The 27,588-nt window shown below is 45.6% G+C and overlaps 1 protein-coding gene across 9 annotated transcripts in view; it reads right to left on the bottom strand.

Annotated features, from left to right (window-relative positions):
* Itpr1 (inositol 1,4,5-trisphosphate receptor type 1) overlaps positions 1-27,588 on the bottom strand; it is a 343,520-nt gene that overhangs the window by 67,224 nt on the left and 248,708 nt on the right. For all 9 annotated transcript variants that reach the window (XM_021224857.2, XM_013110375.3, XM_005066174.4 and 6 more), the window contains 8 exons: positions 21,537-21,717; positions 19,109-19,362; positions 12,641-12,841; positions 11,105-11,215; positions 8,756-8,851; positions 5,878-6,000; positions 4,606-4,710; positions 842-1,034 (listed from right to left, as the gene is read on the bottom strand). In XM_021224857.2, coding sequence (XP_021080516.1) covers positions 842-1,034; positions 4,606-4,710; positions 5,878-6,000; positions 8,756-8,851; positions 11,105-11,215; positions 12,641-12,841; positions 19,109-19,362; positions 21,537-21,717 — 1,264 coding nt within the window. The remainder of the gene's footprint in view (positions 1-841; positions 1,035-4,605; positions 4,711-5,877; positions 6,001-8,755; positions 8,852-11,104; positions 11,216-12,640; positions 12,842-19,108; positions 19,363-21,536; positions 21,718-27,588) is intronic.

Genomic DNA, 27,588 nt, shown 5'->3' with positions numbered 1-27,588 from the left:
GGAAATGAAGAGGAAGGCACACAAGACAAGTTTGGTAAGGAAAGCAGGCCTGGCTCTGCTCAGACTGGCAGGGACCAGAGATAGCACAAGAAGTCCCGGAAACTGATCTCTGACGCGGCTCTCCCCTACTCCAGCCGCACCCTGTAAAGAGCCTTAAAGATCTCAACTGGAGCTTGACTTCAGAGTTTTGAATAATAATAATAAAAATAATAAAAAACCTGGCCCCCAACTCACATGCACAAATAAAGCATGATCCTTTTAATGGTGGTCACAACAGCTGATGCCAAGCACGTTGCTGGTGCTGAAGGGTCACATTAAAACCCTAATGAAAACTGGGAGCTGCGAAGCCCGTGGGGGAGAGCTATAAATGTGCCTCGGACGAGTAATCACCACTTGACTTGGCTGGGCTTTACCATGGGTCCTGCTGATGAGCAATGCTGCATCTTACAAGGCAAACAACTGCATTGCCTATAAAATGCCTGGGAGTTCTGAACCTGAGTTACTCCATTAGAGGGAAAACAGCAGAGTCTCAGAGAACAGGTGTGCCAGTCTGCGTGCATTCTCAGCCTAAGGGAACCACCCTGGGAAGGAAAAGGCCTGGCCTTTTCTGTGTCAGTTAGTTTCAGACACTCACAGTCATCCATGAAGCCCCCTGGGCCAAAAAATCAAATGCCGCACACACACAGCCCATTTAGAGCCCTTAGATTGGGACCACATATTGAAATAGCAAAGTCTTCTGTATTCAGAGGGGCGCAACACCACCTGAATGGCTTCCACCCAGGCCAAGTATGATGCCCCAGAGCTGCACATTTCCGGGGAATGTCCAAGTACTATCACTCACCTCGAAGTTTCTTCTGCCAGTTCATTTCATTGAAGAGGTCCTCAGAGCGCAGGAAGAAGTCATTAATCTTGCTGCCTTGCTCGTCCCTCTCTGTGGTGTAATATATTCGCAGTTTTGACTCCTTCGTCAGGAATTCACAGATGCTGGGCACGGGGAAGACAATCTGTTCCATCGTCCGGTCCAGTCTGACAATCTAGGGTTACAATAAATGGAGGGTAAGTGGTTATTCCCAGAGCTTTCTGTGATGAGTCTTTTGTTTTGCTGTTGGCAGTGAATGCAGGGTTCAAGGCTCAGGACACTGGGAATCTGATTTGAAAGCCCCTGGATGGGATGTATCTCTGTGTTTCTCTGTGCCTGCCCATGTGTCTGTGTATGCATGTGTATGTCTGTGTCTATGCCTGTGTTTGTGTGTGTGCGTGTGTCTGTTCCTTTATGTGTGCACATACCAGACACAAAAGTTTTGTTAAGTACATATGAGTTTGTCTAAACTCATACTTCATTCATTTAAATACTATCAATGTCCCCCTATATTAATACTTCTTCACTTTAAAATACTGGTTTTAATTTTGTAACTGTAACATGGAATATTTGCTTTTGAAAAATCACTAGAATCATAAAACTGCAACAGTTCCATTCTACACACTCCCAAGGTACTTTAAAAATGATTTTGTTTGAGACTGTAGATGAAAAATGTACAACCTTGACTAGACACTGCTGAAGTATTTGTCTGGACAAAGAACCCACAAGCTTAAAAACAACCAGCACAATTTCACAAGCGAACCAGCTCAGCCTAGCTAAAACTCCCAGTAGCAACTGACATGGATACTGTATAGTGTAAAAATTAGTTGATGAAAATGAACAGATGGGAAACCCGTTCTTCCTTTTCCTTTAAATATAATCAGTGTTCATCTGGAACAATTTATACTGTGTTTTGTTAGGGCGTTTGGCTGGGGCTGGTACTGCACAATGGAACTTTTTATAGTGATGGGGCTATTCTTTGTGTGTCTAAGAAGATAGCCAGTCACAGAGGCCACCGAGCACTAGGCACATGCAGTTACTGAAAATGGGCAACAGAGTAATTACTTGAAACTAATTTTGATTTGCCAGGCATGATTTGATGGCTATCATACCAGATATAGCAATGTTGAGTCATAGTATAAGCCTTAATCCACTATCTTTTTTCTGATAGCAAAACCAGGGTTATCCCTATATAGGGACTTTTAGAACAGACCTTTTCTTTTATATCATATTTGCAATGACCTCCTACATCTTGCCATAATGTTTAGGAAGAATGTATGATACATGAACCAATATGCCCACTCCTCTGGGAGGGCATCAGGTTCCTTAAACTGGCTTCGTGGGGCTCAACAACATACAAGAGACATGACCTCTTAGCCTTTCTTTATTCTTCCCTAGAGGCTGAGGAGGTCAGGTGAAGCTCAGGCCTGACACCCTTGACAGGAAGAGCTTGCTCCCTCTCAATACCTTTGTTCCCTGATGGGGCAAGAGAGGTGACTCAGGCCCAGTTGTGGTGGGAAACTTCTGGAGGTCAGGCAGGTTCTCACAGCTCTGACTTTGTAACAACAGAGGAACGTGGTCTCCAAGCCAGCGCCTGCTGGATCTAGTTGGAGCTCAGGTTTAGGGGGCTCTGGAATCATTATTGGTTTTGGTTCAAAACCAACCTGGTTTAACTGTAGTTAACTGTGTAGTTCGCACCTAGAACCTGCCAGGAACACAGGCTCAGGGACCTGTTCTGGTATTTGCTATCAAGTGGCTACCTGCTTCACACAGAGAACATTCAGGACCATTCCTTCACCCAAATACAAAAGATGTGTAGCAAGCAGGCTTCAGGAGGCAAAGGAAGGGGAGAGGAAGACCTCTGGCAAGAATTCCATTCTATGGCTGAAGCATGAAGATTCCAGAGTCTGCTAGTAAAGCAGCTATGACACAGTACCCTGGATCTGCATACATACCCCTGGGGGGAACCAAAGGGAGAGTCCTGGTCAGCCAAGAGCATGATTTGGAGGCTAGCAACAGTGTTTAAATTTTCATTGCCCCCCCACCACCACCCCTGAGACAGCATTTCTCCGTGGCTTTGGAGGCTGTCCTGGAACTAGCTCTTGTAGATCAGGCTGGCCTCGAGCTCACGGAGATCCGCCTGCCTCTGCCTCCCGAGAGCTGGGATTAAAGGCATGCGCCACCAATGCCCAACTAATTTTCATTGTTTAAGCAGATTTAGCAGTGGGAGTCAGGAGACAGACTAGTATTACTTCTCTATCTCTAGTAGTAAGAGATTTGTCAGACTCCAGTCCCCTCCCAACTATACTGCCAAACGTGTCTCCTAAGGGATGCAGAGGACAGAGCTGGCCATGATAAAAAAAAAATCAGGACTACGTGTTCACATACATTTGGTCAAATGAAGCATTTCATTGGGGTGACCTGGCGAGCTGAGACAGCAGGTAAGAACAGACTCCTGAAAAGCCTTCATTCTGAATGTGCTATTCTGTCCAACGACTCCCTTAGCTCTTCCAATCCCTCTTCGGATACTGGTATTACATTCATTAGTAAAATAAGGTACAGCATCCTGACTGTCTAGATCCTAGAGCCAGACATGTTTCCTTTCACATGCGAAGAGACAGCGCAGGTGATATGAAGTGCACCCCACACTTGGGCCACACAGCTGGAGACTAAAACTCCAGCTGTGACACTGACTTCTAGAGCAGGGTTGGTTCGTCTTCACTGAGCCTTACTGAAGAGCTAGCTCCTTTATTTGCACAGATGTGAAGCCACACACTTCAGAAGGACAGTGAGAGTGTTTCGTTCCATGAAATGCATAGAGGATGGTGGGGCTCCGTGGGTGAAATACTAGCAGTTCCAATGCTCTGAGGATAAAGCGAAGGCTTCTTCCCAGAAGAGGGTGTAAGCTTTGGGTTCTCTGTGTTGCCTCCTTTCCTTATCTTGCGCCATTTCCCCCTTGACTCACTGGCCATACACGCCTTCTCCAGCTGCACCCCTTACCTGTGGTTTTCCTTGTGGCGATCAGAAAAGCAACTCCCTCTGGGCACTGCCCATTTCAGTCCTGTGTTCTTTCACCCTGTATTTGGATGCCATTTCTTCAGTTCAGACCTCCTGGATCTCTATAATCTACAGCAGGTTCCTCTGATAGACTTTGGGTGTGTATATACTCGTCTGTGCAGGTGTGTGCTGGTGTGTGTGTATGAGTGTGTGTGTGTGTGTGTGTGTGTGTGTGTGTAAATATATATGCCAGAGTCAACTTGAGTATCATTTATTAGGCACTTTTCCCCCTGTCCATTCCCCTTTCATTTTGGAGGCAGGGTCTCTCATTGGCGAATGGGTCTTCAAGTAGGCCAAGAAAGCCCAGTATCATGTAGTGCATGATACTACATCTGGATATTTTATATGATTTCTGGGAGGTGAAGTGGGTCCTTGTGCTTGCATGACAAATGGTTTATCAACTGAACAATCTCCTCAGCCCTGCCTACTTGTTTTAGTTGCTAGCTAGAATCCGTAATTAAATCTATATGGATCCGATTAGTGTTTCTTCCCAATCTGGAGGAGAGTAACAATCATAATACTTTTGGCCATCACAGGGAAGAACCTAGTAAACAGAAAACACTCCACAATTTTTTATTGATCAGAACAGTGAGAACTTGCCAACCCTGATACAGTGTATTATATCCATCGAAGGTCCAGACCCTGCTGCCCCCCCCCCCCCCCGTTCATGGATTGACTTATTTGTTTACCTCTATTTGTGCTGTGTGCTTTGCATAGAACTCTAAAGCTTCATCGCCATCCACTTGGCCTCCAGGTTTCAGCATGGTTTGAAGTTCCTTGTTATGCCGCGCCAACTAGAACGCAAGCAAAGAGCAAAATGGGTGTCAAGGATTATGAGAGTTGCTTTAAAACTCTAGGTTTATTTCTTTGAGGCAGTGTCTCATGCAAATCAGGCTGGCCTTGAACTTGCTATGAAGCCAAGGATGACCTTAAACTTTTGATTTTACAGGTGTACACCACCACAACCGGGCCATTGTACATGCTAGGCAGACAATCTACCATCTGACTTACACCCACAGCCTTTCTAACTGAGTTTAAAATGCAAAATGACCAGCAGTAAGCCAAAGGCCAAGGTACCAACAGGCTTGCTCCTTTCTGCTCAGCTCTGCTTTGCACAGAGGCTATTTCTGGAGTATGACATGAAAGAATGGATGGCAGGATCCCCCATTTTCTCTGATTTCTTAAGCCAGGCAGGAGGGACATGAGATTTTCTGTGTACCCATTACGCCTCCATTCTGGGACTATTCAGAAACCCTGTTGGATGCTAGATGCTGAGTGTGTTGGTGATGTGGGGCAGGGAGGTGTTGGAAACCCTTTGGTAGGTATGCAGGGTCAGGGACCTGGCAGCTGCAGGCCTCCCTCTTGCCTTCATTGTGCTGTACCCAGGTACTGTGCCCAAGTGTAAAAAGGGCTAAGGAAAAGACATGTCCGTCTCCAGCTGGGCTACAGCTTACCCATCCCTACCCAAAAGCTGAAGGCACACCAGTATACCCAAAGAAGAAGCAACTTCAAAAACCATGCCACTTGGGAAGAGATTATGAAATATGGCATTTTGGTGTCAGGGCAGAAAGTATCACCCAGGAAGGCAAACAAAAGGAAATTGTAAGGACAGGTTCCCACAGATCCCCAAATGTGATAGGCAAGGAGGCTCAAGAGCAAGTCATTAGCATTTATAAAATGCCTAAGACTCCCTTTCAGTGGCTCCAGACAAAGCAGCCAGTGTCACTGCTCAAGGGTAGATGCGGATACAGAGTATGGGGATTTCCAAGTCCCTGACCTACCACACTGGGAAAATGGCAGAGTCCTGGAATCCAGCCCCTCGAGGCAGGTGGTCAAATACACCTGCAAGCCATGTTCGCATGGGTACAACCAGTGCTGGGAGAAAGTTTTCCAGGAAGGGCAGGTGTCAGGGCAGCTAAGAATGCTGGTGGTGTGTAGAAGGGAGACAGGGAGGGCTGTACCTGGTGTGCGAGGATGTAGATGTTGTGGCCCACGTTCCTGGGGGAGGCGGCTCCATCCTCACCATTTTCCCCATCCTCAAATTCCACTTCTCCTTGCATGTAGGCTTTCTTGATCACCTCCACCTTTGAGAAGGGACAAGAGGGGATGTGACTCAGGGGGTGACCCATGCAGGACTTAGCCAGCCGTCCCTACTAGTGGAGCAGACACTGCCCACTAAGGACTACATCTCATCCCTCCCCCAGGCTTGGATACAGCCCTAGACTCCTTAGTTATAATGATGCTGGCAGTGAATACCAGTCGACCACGGATAAGAGAAGCTCATTCTCTCCACTTGGAACGACCGACATTCTGAGGCTGGTTTATATCTTTCTGTTTTAGAAGTTTATGGAGGTTATAAAAACACCTTGACAGGTGGCATGGGGAGAGTTGGTGAGATGATGGTTCATGGGCTAACAGGTCTTTGCCATGCAAGTCTGAAGACCCGAGGCTGAATCCTGGTACCCACAGTGGAAAAAGAGAGCCTGCTTTTGAATTCTACATGTGTAACATTTGGGAACGTAGTACCATTCCTTTATGAGTCCTAGTCCCCCAGGCTCTGCCCATGCACGAGCCAGCATCACCTGCTGAAAACCTGTGCTCTGTGTCACTCTGTGCTCAGCGCGCTCATGTCTGTTAAAGTGTAATGCTCACAAACGTTTTATGAGGTCTCAGAAACTTCTACTCCTTTATAGACGCGGAAATAAAGAGATAAAAGAACACTGCTAAGGTCATGGTTAATGAGCTAGGACTTGAACTTGGCTGCTACCCTTCACAGCTGCCTGCCTGACTCTAGGACTCCTCATAACCTAGTGGTATACTTCTTAGAGCATTTTACTACCTGTTGACTGTTCTCACTCACATTGGTTCCCAGGCTGCAGGGGTTGGGACTGCTTACACATCTGAATCTCTTCCCTGGCACTCAGCACACTGCACAGAGGTGACCCTGCCAAGCTTCCCTAAATAAACATATCATCCAGAATTTAATAACTCAAACGCTAGGAATAAATATGCTCAGTTATACTAAGAATTAATCTTCTCTTTTGATGGTCAGAAGGTATTGCAGCCTGGGGGTACCTGCTTCCTCACCACTAGCCATTACTTCAGACTTTCTCATGATCCAAGATGAAGGTTGCAGAGAGCCCCACAATCTGTACTGACAGTGGCTCAGATGCTAGATGTAACTTTGAAGCTGAGACCCTCACTCTCTGTTTTCCCAGCAGTTCTGAAACCAAACCCAGCTTGTTACATATGATAGGCGCATGAACACATATGCATGCATACATGTGCACACACAGATGTGTTCTGGATATCTAAGCTTTCTTCCTATTTGTCTTCTTAGGACCTTGTTTACTCTAAGAAGACTTGAACCTTTCTATGATCCAGAATAATGTTCTCTAACCACAAGGGGGAAATCCAGGAGTTGGAAATGTGTTGTGACATATCCTCTACCCAAGACAGTCTTGAAGAGCCAGGGCACATTCCTGATTCATAAGAGCTGAAATGGGTTCTATACAAAGACCATTCTGACTATATTAAATAATGACGACCCTTAGATACCTAGTTCCCCAGTTACATAAGCTGTTATGTAAACTTGCAGAGACTCCTGTCTCTGCTGAGAACTAATTCCCCGACCTCTGGGATCAAAGAGCCAGGCTGCTGTGAACTTTTATTTAAAGGAATACATAAAGGGACTTTGGTCTGGTCTCTAGTGCACATTCAGGTCACTGGGAGGAAGGAATGTTTTAATGCCCTCATTTAAATCTGTCACTTACAGTTTATTTGCATGGGGGAAAAGTTCAAATAGACTCAACTCAGATCACCCATTCTTGAACACTGCTCCTTTCAGAGTTCCCACCACCAACTCCCAACATGGAAGTCACAGCCCATCACAAATGCTGCTCTTTGAAAATAAATCAGGTCATGTTTTAAGAAGACAAAAACCAAACACCAACATTCAAAATACGCCCTCCTGTTGTTCCGACTACCAGTACAAAGAACAGATGTGAACTTGTGAATCCGAAAAAGATGTGGCAGGGGGCTGTGTGTGATGGCACTCACCCGTAATCCCAGCGTATGAAGCAAAGTGATCGAGAGCTTAAGGCCAGCTGGGGTACAGCAAGTCATCATTTCCGACAATCAAGGCCGCCAGGGAACGGTGGTGTACACCCATAACCCCCGTATTTGGGAGGTGGAGGTAGAGGAACCAGAGTTCAAGGACAGCCTCAGTTATACGGTGAGTCTGAGGCCAGCCCGAACTGCATGGGACTGTGTCTCAACCTCCTACTCCCCCATGCCCCCATACAACACCAAAACCCAGGAGCTGGGCGTGCAGCCCAGTGGTAGAACACTCACATAATAATGAACAAAGAGAAGAAAATGGCCCTCAGATCATAAAGGACTGCATGGCAGGTACTGTGCTAAAGGTCTGCTGTGACTCTTGTGTTCTAGACTTTAAACCAGCCCTTCAATGTAAGCAATGTTACCTTCTCTTTTATAGATCAGGACAGTGCGGCTCAGAGAGCCCAAAGAGCTACCTAAGGTGATGTAGTCAAAGCACAGAGCTACGGACCTGAAGCCAGACTCCCCCACTGCATGGTTCTCTGTGATGGAGCAAATGGGAGGGAAGTACTATATGTCACCTGTGATGATAGGACACGGTGGAACACCCCATGTCCACTGCCATATTTCCTTACACAGCCACAGGCCTGGATTAAGTGACCCTTGATACTTTTGATTTGGGGAATGTTTTCAGAAGTTCAAAGAAGCGGGTCCTTTAGTCTGTCTCAAGCTTTTCTCTGAGGTTCTTTGTGCACTGTCAAGGGATCAGTCACAACTCACCAGCTCCTTGGGCCTCATGTTGTACAGAATCCTCTCTGCGTTTTCACTATCGTGCCTGCTTTCCATGATGGCCAGGAGTAGCTTCGAAGCATTGTTCTAGATGGAGACAACCAGGGAAAGAAATATGGAGGAGCTGCCTGGGCAGCCACCTAGACATCTGTGCCCAGCTGCTGACATGGGTGTACACCCTGCTAGACAGACAGATCCACCCCATGGCAAGTACATTCCAGAGTATCTCCACCAGGCACAGGGCGTGCTCCTCGGGACCTTAGAAGCATTTGTGTAGCGTCTGGCTTGGGTCTAAGAGGCCTGCATTTCTTGGACATGTATTATAATTTTGGAATCTTTGGTATCCCCTATAACCCCAGAACAGGGATGAGAGATTGGGCAGAAGCACACTTAATAAGACACTGCCCCAGGACTGGTTTGTCAGCTAGTAAACTCCACAACAATTCTAGCAGAAACAGACAATTTATACATGGGTGCTTGTGAGTGTGGTCTTCTCTCTGTATCTACGGGGGACCCCATGGCTCCCAAATTCTCAGATGCTCAATCCTCACATAAAATGGAATAGCATTTGCATATAATTCCTCTAATTTTTTTGTTTACTTCATCTATATATTATTTGTAAGAATGGATGTAAGAGCTGGGTCAACACTCATGTTTGGGGAGTAAGAATAAGGTAAAAGGTATATACATGTTCAGTACAGATACATTTTTTCCCTTAAATATTTTGTTATTGTGGGCCAGAGATGACAGGCAATAAATATAAGTTCTCCCTATCTTAAAATCTATCAACTTTCATATCTCCTAGTATCGTTGAGTACATATGCTATTAGTTAGTAAAAGTGGCCCAGAGGAACACTTCACATCCACCAAGACATAACTTCCCATTACATTAACAATGTCCATGTGTCCACACCTGGCATTTCTTGGTTTAATCTCATTTTAGGTCTCAGGTCTGCAATTTACACACTTCTTTGTATATGGGTCTCAAACGTTTGTGCTTTCCTTCTGGGGATCAGGAATAGAGACATTTTTCCTCCTCAGCTTGGGTCACAGAAGTTCAGTTCAGTGGCTGAGCTCTCACCTGTTTCTATCCCAATCCTCAGACTACTAAATTCATTGAAAAAGACACTGAAATATCAACCAGGAACACATGGATGTCTCAGTCTATTTCAGATGCTCGTCATGTACTTTCTGATAAATGATAGCCATACGAGAGAGCTTGAATGATATTCAAGTCAAGATAAAGTATTTATCAGAAGGAAAAAACAGCGCTAAAAAATTCCATTTAAACCATATGCTCAAGTCAGCCATGAGTTTGGACTCCCAGTTCTAAATACTAAAGGAAAAACAAGATTAACGGCGCAGTTTCTGGGGGAGTGTGTGTTACTGTCTTCCTAAGGCCTTCATGCAGTACAGGCAGATGAGCCTTTCAGCTGGCCTCTGGAGTTCAAGGCTTCTCACAGTCATGATAAGGTACTTACTCCTGCCTATGGGTGTAAGAGAGAGCATGGATCTCAACAGGCCTTCAACATGGGAACAACAGAAGACAAAATGTGCTCAGAGAGGCTAGCACATTTCCAAACAGCATCATACCAGGGTGGGTTGCAAGTTCAGTTTTCAGAACTGAATATTTTGGGCCTTTGAGAACTTCTAAAAACCCCAAACAGGGACAAGAGTTAGGGGACCCTCAGGAATGGTCTGTTGATTAGTGAACCCCACAGAGTAAGCACCTTGAAGTCATCATTTAACTCTGCAGAACTATTTTTACGGGGCATTAAATGCTAGGGCTGCTACAGAGTTGGCAGCTACAGTCTCCCACTCATAACAATCCAAAGAACATATTAGAGGAGTGTATAGGCACATTCTTACTTTAAGCTATCCTTCTGCCAAGTCAATGACAGAGCAGAAAAAAAAGTGCCTCCTGACTAAGTAAAACTCGGTTTCTGGTGACACTCGAAGCGGTGAGTTGTACCATTCTTCAACTCTGCCCCCTTCCCCCCAAAGCAGCAAGATCAGAAACAATAGAGGAATGGGATTTCTCTTCTCCCTCGCAGCCCCCACTGGATTTTAGACTTTTTATTCTTGGGTGCCTTTTGAATTTCTCAGTTCTGGTGACAGTTCTTCATTCCAGGTGACCTTAGTGAAAAGCTGGTACCCTCTCCCTTCTTTGGAAAGAGTGAAGTTCTGCTTTTTAGGTCAGACTGTGCAATGTGGGTCATTTGTTCAGTTAAACAGAACTGTCTTTGGTATTTAGTTTCACAATACCATGTCACATGCCAGGCAAAGTATAAATTGACTTTTCCCAAAGGCTGTCACCTCTAGTTCTTAGTCTCCACTTGCCTTCAATTCTAACACAAGGTCCATCCGCTTCTTTCCCAGCGGGTTGATGTCATTGAGGATGAGGGCTGTGATGATATCGATACCATTGGACTCGTGGGTGGCGATGCAGTTCTGTGTAAACAGACATACACAACACAGGCATTTACACAAATGCTGGCCGTAAATCAGACGTCAAAGGGCAACAGGCTAAACTGCTATTTCAACACAATGCTTACCACTCCCATAATGCCATTTGGGGAGAGTGCAATTTTCCGTGAGAAAGTGGTAAAAATAAAAGACAGATGAAGATCTCTAGTTTCAGAATTAACAGTAAACAGTAGGAAAGTCCCCATACACCCTAACTGATAAATTGGCTGAGTCTAATCCAAATAGTGCCGTGCAATCGGCTTTGTTCTTATAGGAAAATATGGTGTGTGACTGATACCGGGATCTGAGCCCTTTTCCCCCTTTAAAATTGTGTTCCGTTCTCTCTCTGTCACTCATCTTATGAGTTTGGTTCTTCTACTTAAGGCTTAAGTTTGGAAAGCAAGCTTCTGGCTCAGTTTGCATGGTATCAAAATGGATCAGCTTCCCCTGAGCAGGATCCTTGACTACAGAACACACAACTCTAGTCTGTTCCTTTCAACTGGTGTAGCAGGAAAGTAAACTTATATCCACAGCTCCAGAACCCTTGCATTTCTTTGTTCTTTCTCATAACTAGAACTATCCCATCTCCTTCATCGGGGAAGGAAGTGGATCTACCAAAATGTCCTCACACTAGGACTAGGGTTTTCACAGACGATGAGCTGTCTACTTTAAACTCCTTCCCTTGAAGCGAATGTCCCGCCTTCCTCAATTAACTCAGAGCCTCACAATTTCCCTGGCCTGGGGCTTAGAACTAACCATTTCAAGTCAGGAAGGAACTACCATCTGGAGTTAAAAAATCACAGTCGTTCTGGTCCTGAAGTGCAAACTCACAGAACCTTCCAGATGCCATGAATGAGCAATGAGTCTACTTAAGAAAAAAGAAAAACATTGGGCTACACTCCAAAATTACACTTCTTGGGAGGTCAGTCAAGACTAGCTGGTCTTTCCTTTCCCAGAAGTCCGTGGTGTTAAATCTCAACTACAAATGTTCTCTTCTTCCAAATTATTTGACAGAAGCAAGTGTTTCTTTCTAGCTAGGTTTCGAGGAGTTTCAAGGAGACACTTTTTAATCTTTTCTAGTATGTGGAACAGGTCACTCTTTTCAGGTGCTAATTCAATTCCCATTTTATTACTTACCCCTAGATATCCAAGTTACGATTGGATATTTAAACCAAATCAAACTAGACTGAGCCAAGCCAAGTAATGGGTCAAGCCCACTCATTCATTGGGTAAAGTTCTGGATTACGAGAAAGCACATGCAAACTTCTCTCCACTGCTGGAGAAGGACCTTTTGTCTTATGAGCATCCTAAGAGTGATGGGTAGTTGTTATGTGTCTTCCGAATACTTCTCTGTTAACTCTTCCAAATAAAAAATGTCTTGCTCTCATCCCAGACTGTGAACAGAATTACCTGATTCTCATGGCAAGGCCCTTGACAGTATTCAGTGAGACTCTCCAGGGTTTGGTTGATAAGTGCTACGTTCTTCTCGTTTATGTACAGTCCAAGAAGACCAAGTCCTCCAGTTGTGCTCCCACAGATACAGTCCAGAAACTGCAGTGTCTCACACACCAAATTGTAGTTGGTCTTATTATTTTGGCAACGAAGGAAATTCTGCAACGGGGCATGAGAGAACAAAGTCAAAGAGAAGAGGGAAGAGGTCATCCATCTGCTACTTTGATTGTCTCTAATAGGCTGGCATCCTGGACTGATCAGCTGCTATGAAGACAGGTACAATATGGGACAGAAGAGACATCATGGCCCAGGGATGGTCAACCTGTGGCCTTGGTCTATGGCTACAACTCTGTGACTTTTTCTCCAGTGTGTTCATATGAGATTCAGGGAAGGAGGGACTCTCTGGGAGATCCGTTTCATGTTCTTTTGGTATGAGTTCTCATATTTCCATTTACTCGTTTAACAAAAAATATATGTACATTTGGTGGGTGTGTTCATGTGTATGTATGCATGCATGCTTGTGGGTGTATACGACCATGTGTATATTTGTGCATGGCAGCTAGTGGTCAATATTGGGCTATCTTCCTTGACTGCTCTCCACTTTATTGAGGCAGGATCCTTTACTGAACTTGGAGGTCACCTATTTAGCCAGGCTCGCTGCTTAGTGAGCCCCAGAGACTCTTATGTGCTGGGATTACTGGCATGCATTGCTATGTCTAGGTTTTTTACAGGAGTGCCAGAGATCTGAACTCTGGTCTTCATAGGTGAATGATAAGCATTTTACCAACTGAGCCATCTCCCCATTCCTCTGTTTATTTCTTCCTTTACCCTTGCCTACCCCCTTCTCACTGGGTGGTTAGAGGGTTGTGGTTATATTTAAAGATGACAGAGTGGACTCTGTACTAAATATACAAAACTAGTACTAAGTACAGTTCACCACAAAATGGGATGTTAGAGGTGGGTGTCATGGCTTGGAACTTAGCGCAGAGGCAGTCAGCATGCTTAGCACACACGAGGCCCTTGGGTCCATCACGGGCACTGAACACACACACACACACACACACACACACACACACACACACACACACACAAAGTTTGGCTATAGCTAGGTTCCAGGAAGAAATCCAGAGTCAGTTTGACTATTTCCACTTCTAAATAAGGGGGGGGGGCAGTAAGTAAATCTCTGTGTGTTCATACATATGTGCCTGACTATGTATTCTCCGAGAGACATGCAGCAAGATCCTTCCTCAACGAGATATAGAAACGAGTAACCCTGCAAAGCTGGGGATTTTGATGAAGGGGCACAAATCTGAGACTCCTGCAATGAGACACAAATCTACTACAATGTTCTTTATAGCTCAGAGGTAGAAATTGGGCCATGTTTACACTAGAAATTAGAAAGGAAAAAGAAAGGCAAAGTGGACATAAGTTTTGATGTGGCAATTTCACTTCTATCCACAAAATATGTACTGGCCATTCGTGATAACACTGTTTACAACAGTGGAGAAATGGAAGCAACTTAAATGCCCGCCAACTGGTGAGCAGCTAAAACATATAGTATACCTGTAAGATTCCATATTATGAATTAGAAACTTTGAGTAGGTCCTGGCATGCCGACATGGAAAGATTTCTAGGTCATACTGTAGGTTACAAAAAAGCAAATTCATAATCATGCAGATTGCTGTGTAATATATATTCAAATTTGCACCAAACATTCCTAAACAGAGTAGGGGTTGGGGGAGAACAACTCTCTCTGGATAGGATAGATACAACTCTTATTTAGAAACCTACTGTCATTAGGAGACTTATGAAGAGGATTTATTCATAAATGACTTGAGCAACAGAAGCACCATGAAGGCACAGGTTAAAAGCAGGTAAGTAGACAGATGGCAAACTCAGCAGCACCCCAGACCTCCAATTTAACCTCAGTCCTTTTCACTCAACAGCACAGTTCCAGTTCTGGTGGGATACAGAGGAAGGACTGATCACTTAGGGACTAAGTGTAAGTGACTCTTTTTTAGAGAGCTCCAAGAAGGCAATGGAGGGTTTTAGCCAGCTTCTCCCTTGCTGTGATGACTAAAGGAAGACGCTGCCTGTGTAAAGGCCTGGCAGGGCAGAGGGTCCTCAGCCCACGCATCAAGAGGATAGGGATGCTTAAGATGCAAACTCACAGCATCCTCTTTGATACCCATTATGGTGACATCACTGTTCCCAGTATGATCCTAAAGCTGCATGATGTCACTGCTCCAGCCACAGTGTTCTCTGGCAGCAGCGATTAACTCCTTATTCTCTGAGCACTCCACTTTCTTGCCTCTGGGGCTCTCACACTGTATTCCCTTCTGTCTGACACACTCTCCTGGTCTCTTTCTTGACTCTGCTTCCTTTAAGATGTAGTATAAAGTCACTTTGCCCAGGAAGTCCTGCCTGCCTCTGAAGCACTCCCATCTTATGAGATAGGAGCCGAGAAGGATGCCTTTCTGTTCTCTGTGCACCAGGTGGTCCATGCAGCCTCTACCCTGGAGGTCCCTTGGCAACACTGAGAGCCATAGCCAAAGCTCAGAGTTGCATGCAGCTTACACAGGACTGGTGACTAATAGGAACTTCGTTAAAACTGGTTGCGATACTCTGAATTCAACTGAGTGAACAGAAAAAAAAAAAAAAGAGGACCAAGAAGGTCACCAGTTTAAGGGGTCCTCGATGAAGGCCATCATTTCTCATGGTTTTTGCAGTGTTTACCTGGACTCTCCTCGGCCTAACTCAGATCTGTTTCCTCCTGTCTCTTACGAAAACAGACATACTTTTCACTGAGAGGCGCAGCGAAGCTTTGTCAATCCACCTTTGGCACATACCACTTTGTCCTGCCAGCATGAAGAAACCGTGGTCTTTTCAGGAGGGCAAAGGGTGGATGAGGATGGTTGAGGAAGAGAAAGGCTTCAGGCCTGTGCTCATGTAGCCTTTGGCCTTTAACCTGGGGAAGGGGAAGCTCAGGCCGTGGCTCAGCAAACACTCAAAACCACACGAGCTGGTGAAAGGGCAGTCAGTCCTTCATCAGGTTTCTGACTAAGCAGGGCTTGTTCAAGGCAGCAGTGGCCCATTTGGCAGGGCCAAATTCAGTAGCTTTCTTACCACTGAACATCGTCTACCAACAGGAAAATCAAGGTTATAAATGTGACAAGAAACTGGCACGAGCCCAGAGACCGCTGCCTTAGAAGGCTGGGGCTTCCTCTCTCTGAGGAGATCTGAATTTCCTGGTAGCCGGGAGCCGACCACTCCTGCCTGGCAGCCGTAAGAAAAATTGCCAGTACGTTACCATCTGCGCAGGGACTCTGCCAATGGGTGGCATCCTGAGTAGGTACATCCTACTTAATGTCATTTTGAGAACTGGTTTCTCACAAATACAATGCCGGTGGAGCAGGTTCCCCCCTTATTTTGGGGCGAACCATGCTTCTTTCTTTTTAATATTTTAAAAACTGATTTTTACATGACCATGTTGAGCTGAGTTTCATGACAGCACTTTCACATACATCGTAGGAGTTTTCAAAAGATGATTCTCACATACCCCTCCCCCAATGAAAGCACGTTGCAGGAGCACCACAGGGCCCTGCAGACACCTGAGGTTCTCATGAATGAGCCTCATGCTCTCTAGGGCTTCTACAAGATGAGGGCCACAGAGGAAGGCTCGGGGACACTCTAGTTTCCACTCTCAGCAGGGTCACTGTTCTATCTTCTGCTCAGCTTAGCCCATTTCCACACAAGATGGCCTCAAACAAAGGATTCTATGGTTAAGAGAAAAGGTCTCTAGAACCACCTAATTGGAAAATCATTAGGTACCTTTAAATACTTAAGTTGTTAGGTCTTTTAAAAATATGTGACTATATACTACACACACACACACACACACACACACACACACACACACACACGCACACACGCACACACGCACTCACGCACACACCAGAGAGAGAGAGAGAGAGAGAGAGAGAGAGAGAGGCAGAGAGAGAGTTTTCCCTCCAGAGCAGTATAAGGTCTTCATTAAAAGCTACTTCTCTTCAGGGCTCCTTGGGGCATAAGGTGGAAGGAGAGTTGTATGAAAAGATAAAGTATCAGACTCTAATTCTGAAGACTTTCAATAAGAAACAGTGAATTTGCAATTAAAGGCTGTTTCTATCCTCTTACCCAAGGAACACAGGCATGGGGGAGGAGGAGGGAGAGAGAAACCAGAAGTCAGCTCAGAACTGACCTATCAGCACTGACTGCCTCTTGACATGCAGGGGAGATCTACTCAAGGCATCCTCTGTTGGTAAGTTGGGAACTCGGCAAATATTAGCTGTGCAAACCCTTACAGCACTTAGCATGTTGTACTGCAATCTCTGGTTGGCACTGGTGGCTCCTGTTCCAGGCACTCAGATCTGAGGGGTGAGTGAAGTCTGGTCACTACTAGTGCTGGGTGTTCTCCAGTATAAGTGACATATGACCACACATGCACATGAACTGCTGCCTCCTGTTTCCTCTGTGGAGCCTGAAGCTGGAGGTAGCCAGTGACACCAAATGGAAGAACAGGACAGAGCACTGAGCTCATTGGCAGCACAGTGGACAACCCCTGTCCCCTCTGCCCACCACCGTCACAAAGATGCTACACCTGAGCTGCCTGGGCCTAGATTCCCACCTATCACTCAGTCTTCCCTTATTCGATCTCCCCCATGACCAATAAGGCACAGTTTGGAAGGGAGAGAGACAATTGATATCATCATGAGACATAAGGATAACAGTCAATGAGACAATTTTTCAGAACTTGGAGCTTTCTGAGCCTAAGGTGTCTAAGCCTGAAGCAGTAAAGCTTGAGCAATGGACAACCAAAGGGTCAGCCAGAATCCTACACCAGATGATGAGAAGGTCAAGCCCAGAATGTCAACATCTGAAGTGAACCACTGATTGCCATGTATACCTTGCCATACAATGGGTCAGTTGGCCAATGGTAGGTCTTATAGGGAGTTCCTTCAATTTTAGGTCTGGTTCCCATTTATCCAGTTGATGATCCCAAAACCTAGATGCTTTTCAAAGTTCAGGGTCCTTAGACCAATTTGATAAAAATAAAAATAACCAGAGGTGTTAATGTTAAAGATTTCTAATTCATTTCATTGCTCTGTATTTACTCTTCAACAATGTCCTTTCTTTATGATGGAGGTTGGCTGGGGCAATAACAAATGGTCCAGCCGTAGACACTTGGTAGATAAAGTCAGCAATGTAAACATTTAAAGGTGGTACCTTCCTCTTACTAGATTTGGCCTGTATCAATTTGCTCACATCATCACTATTTAAGCATGTAGAACTATCAATGCAGACTTGTTTAGCTTAGGAAGAGACAGCCCATCTAAGAACTGTGCAGATGTACTTTTCCTTTCCATCCTAACACCACTCAAACAAGGAGGGGCGGGTGCCCCAAGTTCAAGAGTTGACAGGAAAGCCCGGCAGCCCACCAAGGACCACATGCTCCAGCATACTTCTCTTGGGTAGAGATTAGGAACAAAGAGGCAGATCTCTGGAGCACACCCTCCGCCCTTTCTAAACAATCTTTGTTATAAGAAAACTGCAAGGGAGATAACACCTTGTGTCTGTCTTAGAGTCTGGCTAATATCACAAGCTCTAGCTCCAAACTGTCTAAGTTCAAGTCCAGCTTGCTAAACTTCTAGAACACGTAGCACACACAGCTGTATATATGATCTGCTAAATGCTATACCGTCATTGTGCAGCATACAACTATATTCAGTGAGATCTATGTACCTGATTTTATAAAAGTATACACTTTATAAATATACTTAATAGACTACTCATCTATTACCTGAACGTCTATTGGAAATGGTGGCAAAGAGTGGTGGGTTATAAGACATATACACACAGGTACCCATGCATACTAACTACAGATGGAGTCAACACCCCTAATGAACGAGATTGTTGTGTCTGACCTTGTGGAGACACTGCTGAAGACAGGAAGGGGCAGATCACCCATCTATATTTTCATTATTAGTCAATCAGAAAGTCAGTGATGTTGGATCTTCAATTCAGGCAAGGTGGCCTAAGTGACAGGAGCTGAACCATGAGAAGTGGGACACCATGGTCCAATCTACCCCACACTCCCAACTATAGGTGTTGAAGTCTGCAGGGACCTTGCCTATAAATGTTGGGACCTCCTGTGCTACCAGTCAATCATTCACAAATCGCAGGGCCCTCCAACTCCAGGCTCTCACTCTCAAGTGTCAGATTCCCCAGCCCAGATCCCTCTTCTGTAGGCTCAGGGTCCCCACAGCCTGGCTTTGCACCTGTAGGTATTTGGGTCCCCTACACAGGACCTCTCTTGCAGGGCTCCAGGTCCCCACAGCCTGGCCTCTCTCTTGAAGGTCTCAGGGCCACCATAGCTCAGTCTCTCACCTGCAGATCTCGGTTGTGGTTTTCACATAGGAGCTGCAGGAAGCGCAGGATGGGCTGCATGATGGTGATGACCGCACTCATCTCCAGGTCATCCTTGGTTTTGTCCGTTGCAGCCTGGGTGCCCTCCCCAGATTGGTAATGGTCATCAGGGTCGGCCTCCCTCCGGAAGGTGGTGAAGGCTTTTCTCGTGGCAGCAGATGCTTCCAGGAGCTGATCCCGGACCTCTTCTGTTATCTGTGTTGTGGGTTCTTTGGCTAAAAGGCAAACTTGTGACAGTCAACACACTGCTGCATCCCCAGAAGTTCTATTTTCTATACTACAGAGGACAGTCAGAAACACAGGTTCCTGCGTTTGCTGGGGATCTGTAAGATTGACAAAACAATCCAGGAAGCCACCATCTCCTCTCAGCTTCTAGGCAGGATGAATATGGAGCCCAGCCTTGCTAACTTGATAGTGTTTTCCACATGTCAATTAGGGCTGTGTTGTGCTATGGGGCAACAGTGTTAGTGCAGGCTCTTCTAACCTCATAATCTAAGGCTCTGAGCCTCAGCTTCCTCCTCCATAAAATCTGAGTCCATCGGTGTCTTCTAGGAGGTTCCCAAGAGACTTGATATAATACTAATCACAACAACAATTACTGTTACTGAATTGACAACTGATTAGCCCCTTGCCAAATGCCAAGATACAAGAGTAAGCACTCTGTGTATATTATCTTATCTGGTCTGAAGAATAACTCTGAGACAACCGTGGCATCACAGATGGGAACACATACTGCTTGGGCTCTGATGCTGGCTCGCTGTTTTACAACTGTATCTGTGCCTCAGTTTCCTTATCTATAAAAGTGAGATAACCATTTTATCTGTGTATGGGCTTAACTTGAGCTTTACATGAATTGACTCGGAGAGGTAAAGAACTTTGAACAATGCGTGGCTACAGCGTGGATCTAGGAATGGCTTCCGAAGGCTCATGTGTTAATGACTTAGGCCTAGTCCCTAGTGGTATGGGAACTGACAGAACTTTTAAGAGGTGGGGGCTTGGCGGTGGAGGTGGGGTGGGGTAGGTGGGTGTCATAGGTTAGAAGGATGGTGTGTCCCTGAAGGGGACTATGTAACTATCTTGTCTTTTTTAGTTTCTCCTGAGTCTCTTCCATGAGGCGAATAGTTTTACCCTCTGCTATATGCTCTGGAGGTTATGTATTTCCCCAAGGCAGGTCCCAGCGCAACCAGACAGAGACCTCAATTACTCAGACAGATGTTTTCTGGTCCAAAGTTTATATGTCTCAGGTATTTGTTATCGCAACAGAAAGCTGACGAGAGCATGCCTGGTTCATAGTCAGTACTTGGAAGAACTTAGTAGTTTTTTGGCTTTTTTTTCCCCCTTCTCTTTATTCCCCTTCTATACTACTGATTCTAGTGATTTTTTTCTTTGTCCTTAACCCAGCAGCTAATTGGAAATGCCTGGAGACATTTTTGGTTGGGAGTGCAGGTGTGCTAATGACATCTAACAGGCTAAAGGTCACAAATATTGCTCAACATCCTATAGCCTCTGTAAGAAACATTCTCCAAATGTCAACTTGATTGACAACTCTAGTACTAGTCTTGAGAAGTAAAGCTCAGAGTGGTTAATTAACTTGCTCAAGGCTGTTTGACTCCTAAACTTGTGGTTTTTCACCCCTCTCCTCCAGGACATTTTCTGCAGGGAGATTATAGAGGAAAAAGGTCACAATTTGGAAAATAAAGAGAAGTCACCTGACACATATGTATCTTCCTCAGCTGCCTCTAACAATAAGCAGAAAAGCACAGTAAAAAAATTATTCATGGATCTTAATTATGATTGCCAACTTGAGAGGATTTAGAGTTGTCATGGAAACACACCTTGGAGCTTGTCTGTGAGGGAATTTCTAGATTAGGTTAACTGATGTATGAAGAACAGCCCTGAATGTGAGTGGCACCATTTCCTTGGCTGGTGTTGTAAACTGAATGAATGGGAGAAATGCTTAGCGCCAGCAGTCACCATGCTCTGCTTTCTGACTATAGGTGCCATGTGACCAGCTGCTTCACACTCCTGCTACCATGCCTTTCCCATCACCATAGATGACAATCTCAAGTCATGGTCCAGAATAAGCCCGTTCTGCCTTAGGCTGCTTTTGTTAGGTAGAAATAAAAAAAAAAAAAGTAGCTAAAATAACGAATACTAGTTAAAACTGTGCACATGTAAGAATATTTAGGAATTAAGCATGAAGACCTTCCCAGGTGTCAGGGCTTTGTCTTGGCCATCTAGAAGGAAGACATCATAACCAGAGTAGCGGCTTTTTGCTAAAAGCCCAGGTGCATCTTGGAACCTGAAGTCATGAAAAGCATGCAGTATATTAGAGGGCTGGCTCCTCTGCGGGCTCTAGGGCTAGGGACCCAGGTGGGTTCATTATTACCTTTCTTCCGGGACGGGGCATCCCTGTCCACTTCATCATCTTTCTTTTTGTTTCCCAAGTCGCTGGTGTTCACAGTCACCGTGGCCTTGATTTCCTGCTGGGCCACCTTCATTCGGTCATAAAAGACCTTGAAGAACTTCTCTGATTTCTTATCTTCTGTCAACCGGCAGAAAAAGGAATGCTGCCATGGGGGAAAAAACCCGACAGATTCTCAACACTGTGACAGGCCCATGAGACAGACTCATTTAAGACCCCAAATTAAATGGAGATCCTAAGCAGTCACTAGCCTCACAAATAATTGAGGACTAGGTGTTGGCTAAATACCACTCAACATATTGATCCTCCAGAGTTCAAGGCCTGAGATTTTCAACATGGAACCTTCCAAAACGCTGCTGAACTTGGAGCAGTCCCCCCTCCCCACTGGCTGTGATTTGGTCAGTGAAGAACCGCATCTCTCATCTCTGTACAACACACACAGCAACTCCACAAACAACAAAGATGGAAAACATTTTAGTGATTATTACAGGGAGGTCATTGTTCCAGGTCTTCTCCATGCTCCTGTACACATCCCTATAAAGGACGAGTGGGAATATGTCGTCTGCTCCACAGGGCTTATTCATAGGTAAGGATGACCTGGAGCCCACAGCCTGAGATGTGTGAGTCACGGGTGCTCCGCAAGGTATTGGATTACATGACAGGGATTTAGATGGTGGGTGGCAACAACTGCAAATTCTTCAAAAATAACGATAGGAAGGAGCTGTTAGGTGAAGTTTAGAATTACCAGGTAGCTCGCTTCTTGGATGTGCATTTGTTTTTGGCCCCACTGCAAGCAAAAGTGTATATTGTTGATGTGAAAACACAATATGGTGTCTCTACTTCATTTATGAGTGTTCGTTTTCACCCCCTTGCAAGAACCACACTGTTGTGAGTTATTTACATAAAAATACAATACGTTCGTTTCCAAAGGGATGAGACAAAACTCTAGACAATGTAATTCCTGTTCTCAGGAGCTCTTTCTGCCAGTTTCATACCTGATTCTGGCAAGATGGGAATTCCCGCACAGGGGAGTCCTAGACCTCCAATGCTGGAAAGCACTATACCCTTCCTTTCAGCTCCCAAAACCCCTAACTCCTCTAGCTCTTACGTGAGTGTCTTCCAAAACCCAAGTCAGCAACCCACCCCACAGAGCTATGGAGTTCCCATCTACTACCAGGCAGATACAGTTACCCTGGCTCTTCTGGCCAGTGACAAACCACAGTGACCAACATCTGTCCAATTCAGGCATGTACTTCTTTCCTCGCGTCCTTTCTTCTTGCTCATCGCTCTCTGGTCCACTCTTGTGTATAACACCGGAGCTGGCCCTCCTTTGCAAACTCTCTGATTCTGACCTTTCCCTTCAAATCATTCTTGAGTGTCTAGCCCTATCTCCACCTCCTTGACCGTGTGCTCGTTGAATCCTCTAAGACCCTGCCCCTTCAACTAAGTTTATATCTGGGGTGTCCTCCACCGCCCTTTGTTGTGTTTTCTTTCTGGTTTCTTCTCATTTCATCCAGTCACCTACCTGCTTCTGCAAACCTGTCATCAGCTGGGTGATGTGCCAAGTGCATGAGAAACAGGAGTGAACACAGAGGTGCTGAATACCCACCATGACACTGGCAGCTTAATGACGAAAAGACACAGCAACTCAATAACCACCCCAATGGTCACCTAAACACTTACTCTTTTGTCCCAAGAAAGAGATCCAAGGGTCTCTTAGGGTAAACACTAACTTCACTGCCTGTTTCTCTCCATAGTTAGGCCCTCTTCATCTTTTGGTCACACCACCAAGGTTACTTTCATGATGAAGGCATCCCTACACAAAGCCCAGGTCAACTGCCTCTTTACAAATGCCCAGTTCTGTTCTCACTGCAACTAGATGCTCTGAAATCTCACTGTTGTATCTACTGTCCACCTGCTCACTGGCTGTGCCCAAGTGTAAGCTCCATGAAGGCAGGTGTCTTAGCCCCAGAACCGACAGTCACCACTCCAGCACCTTGATAAGGCTTAGCATAGAGTAGGCATTCCACAGTCACTTGACAGAAGAATGCCAAGAACCTCATGCTCTGTTTCTTCTTTTGACTAGCTCTCCTCAATGGGATCCTTCTGACATTCCTCAAACTTGACGAAAATAAATGCCATCCAATGAATACATTCTGGAAAACTGCTTAAATATCAGAAACCAAGTTATAATGGTTCCCCTCAGTTGAAGCCAACAATACATCCACAAGTAAAATGAGCCACAAGAGGATGCAGAACCAAACCACAGCTGCTTAATTCCTGTGACTGGCCTTCCCATGAACGCAGGCCATATAACACCTTCCCACACGCAGGGCCACAGGAGAGCTCAAGAGAGACTGCTGGGACTCACTTGAAGGCAGGCCCTCAGGAGAATTCATGCAGTTTCCATACCAGCATGTAGCAACTTTGAAAGTGTCTGGGGACAATCTGGTCATTCGAATAAACAAAGCACTTCAAGTAAGAAAATATATAAATAAACGTGAGAGGTGGCACACAGCTAGCTGGCCTGCTGTAATCCACAGGGCTCAGCATGGGGGGGGGGCCCAGCTGATGTCAGCTGACACCTCCGGGGTAAGGGAAGCTCTCCTGAAACGAGAGAAGGGCAAGGGCTCCTGTGTATGTCTGCAACTGGCCACTCTGTTTATTTCACATTATTTATTCCAGTCCTTGGTCAGCATCTCAAGGACCTGAAGCAGCTTTTATGAAGAGAACAAGAAAAAGACCGACTCAAAAGGTGAAAGGGGTGCCTGCCCCCTCCCCCCTGTTTCAGCTATGCATGTCTCAACAGCAGAAGTACAATCAGTGCCTCGAGACTGAGACACTCCTCACAGAAAAGGCAATGCAACGGGTGTCTCAATCCCAGGTCCCTCGTACACTTCCGCCTCTCTACCCAGGTGAAAGGGCTGCCCACTGCACATGGAGTGGCACAGCCCAGGCCACACTGTCTGGCTTTGTCTCCACCAACCAGGGTCACTCTAGAAAATAACGGTCTCCGATGTCTTTGGTCTCTCCTCATCTGCAACATGAGTGCAGTAATAGTATGGTGGTCTCTAAGTCCCACAGATAGGTTTAGAGCCACCCTTACAGGAGGTCAATGTCACTGGCTTCTTCACCAGGTGCCAGGAAGAAACCTTTTGTTCAGCATCTTAATCAAGGACCTACTGAGTATTAGTTCTCAAGACCCTAAAAAACAGTACATGATATATACTTTAGCATGTCCCGGACACTGCCACTAATTAGGAAGAGTGTGACCTCACCAGGACACCCAGGAGGAGTGGTTTAGAGTATAATGGAGCCCAGGCCCAGGCTCTCAGAAAGACCAAGTTACACAAAGACAGCTTGAAGAAGGCTTCCGGTCTCTCAAAGGAAGTGAATGCTTAGGGCAGAGAGAGTGAAGATGTGGAGCTTTCTATAACACAGGGAGGTGCACCACATGGTGAGATCCAGACATTAAGACACTTCTCACACCTCACAGGTCTGCTCCCCTTCATTAAACCTCTTTCTGAGGTAGCTTGTCTATGTTGCTAAGGAGAGAGAGAAGGTATGGCTTGTCACACCATGTGGGGCTGAGGACCAGAACAAACAGATACGGAGCCCCCAAAGCATCAGCCCTACTTTGTCTCACGTCCACTTTCTTCCCCGAACCTATTTCAATGAACTGCCTCTTCCCCCAGGCCAAGAACTGCCACATAGAGATTTTACTTTTTCTGAATCTTTCCCCCATACCCTTTGTCAGGGAACCCTTTGATACAAATCTAGCCCAGGGCAAGATACACTAAATGGCAATCAAAATCAAAATGGCAGCTGTCTCTGTGGGTAGTGGTGGGAAGTACTATAAAGGGGAATAAGATAACGCTCCAGAGTAAAGGAACCAACCATCCTGATGAGAGTGGCAGCTGCCTAGATGTTGAGCAAACAAGGGTCTTCTTGAAGACGTCCGCGTCCTTATCCCTGAATCCTGTCAATGTGCCTCTACCTTACACTAAGAATGAATGTGGCAGACAGAATGATTGCTACCCATCCAACCTTCAACAATGAGACAATCCTGGATCACCACAGAGGCCTGCTGTCAGCACAAGGGTACACCAATATTGCAGGAAGGAGGCCAGTAGATAGGGGAAAGCAATGATATGAGGGGTCTATTCTTGTGCTTAAAGGAGGAGGCTGGTAGCCCAGCTAAGAAGTGTAACCACTTTGTAGAAGCTGCAAACAGCCAGTAAGGGGACCATCCCTGGAGCCTTTATCTGGGAACACAGCCTTGCTGGCACCTGGATTGTAATCTAGAAAAGATTCATGTTGAATTTGTAAAATAATGAATTTGGTAATCCAAAGCCTCTAGGTCTGTGGTCATCTGCTATTGTAGCCATACAATAGGTGTAAAGACATTTACAAATCTAACCAGGTTCCACTCTTCAAATCTGTACATATCACTGTGGATAAAAATTGTACCACACTGAAGAGACAAGCCTGTTTCCCAGAATGCTAGGGAACTCTGGTAATGTATACAGATGGGGCCACTTTCAGAACATTCTTGGTCACCCGAGGGAGCGGCATCTGCCTACCCCTCAATGACCTGTCCTCACCCTTCTGTTATCTCCAAATCACACTGGATGCCAAAACCCTTTTCATAGATGCTGTCTCATCAGCATCTGAGGAGATTGCCAAGATAGATAGCATCGTTCATAAACCCAGCACACTGCACACATCGCACTAGGGTCAGAGGAGGTCAGAGGCTTGTGGCAGAGCCACAGAAAATTCTCTACCTCTTGCCCAACAGGAAAATGGCCTTGGTGGGCAGACATGAGCAGAGGCTTGAAAAGCAAAGGAAATAGGGCTTGTTCAGGGGCAGACGCTCACTGCCACGCTGAGACATGAGGTATGGCAGGTTTGCACGTGACATGCTTGAGGGAAGGAAGTGGGGTCAGGAGTAGGGTGAGGAAGTGGCTGCAGGCCCCAGCCATCTCCAGGCAGTGGTGTGGGGGTGGGGTGGGGATGAGGACAGCCATTTTTAGCCAAGGTTCAAAACAAAACAAAGGGGAAGAGAAATACAGATCCTGGCTGGAGCTGGGAGAAACCAGCAGGACCCAGTGTCTTGTCAGCATAACAATCCTGCTTTCTCTCCTCCCCAAACACTATCTCTTGAAAGGACAACTTATATAAGAGAGGCAGGCATAAAGGATCCCTTTGAGATGGCATCAGAACCACCCAAACACCCTCTTGGAAGTAAAACATATACAAAATATCCATTGAGCTACACCCTTCACATTATACAAATGTGGAAACTGAGGCTCACACAGGAAAAGAATTTCGTAAAGGTCACAAGAAGACCCCAGTCTCTTTACTGCTTGTGATGGTTAGTTTCTTGTCAACTTGACACAAGCTAGAGTCACCAAAGATGGAAACTCAGCTAAGGCTTGGATGCAAACCTATGGGGCATTTTCTTGATTGATGATTGATGTAGGAGGGCCTATCCCACAGTGGGTTGGGTGGTGTCACCCTTGGGAAGTTGATACTGGGGTGTATAAGAAAGCAAACAGCGCAAGCCAGGAAGGAACGTTCCTCCATGGCTTCTGCTTCTGTCCCTGCTACCAGGTTCCTGCCCTGACTTCCCTCAGTGATGGGCTGAAACATGGAAGTGTAAGATGAAATAAACACTTTCCTCCCCATGTTGCTTTTAGTTATGGCATTCATCACAGCAATAGAAGCCAAATGAAGACATTGCTCAGTTTAGTTCTTTAGGACCACTCCTGTGCTTACAGAGTCCTAGCTGATGCTCATATTCTATGGCCACTGTCTTGTGACAGTTTTCCCATCTTGGGCTGAGTATGATAGGTGCCAACAGCCTGAATGAGACAGGTCGCAGATCAAAATAATATTACATTTTCCTGCTATTCTGATCCATCTTGAAAATAAAACTGTTGCTTAGTCTGTTGGCCACCTGCTACCTCACTGAGATCTTACTAAGAAATGCAGCCTGGCTTTCGTTATGGCAAGA

This window comes from Mesocricetus auratus, unplaced genomic scaffold (assembly GCF_017639785.1).
Source record: "Mesocricetus auratus isolate SY011 unplaced genomic scaffold, BCM_Maur_2.0 Super-Scaffold_100676, whole genome shotgun sequence".
In the NCBI taxonomy this organism is placed as follows: Eukaryota; Metazoa; Chordata; class Mammalia; order Rodentia; family Cricetidae; genus Mesocricetus; species Mesocricetus auratus.
This window is presented reverse-complemented; position numbering and strand designations above follow the sequence as displayed.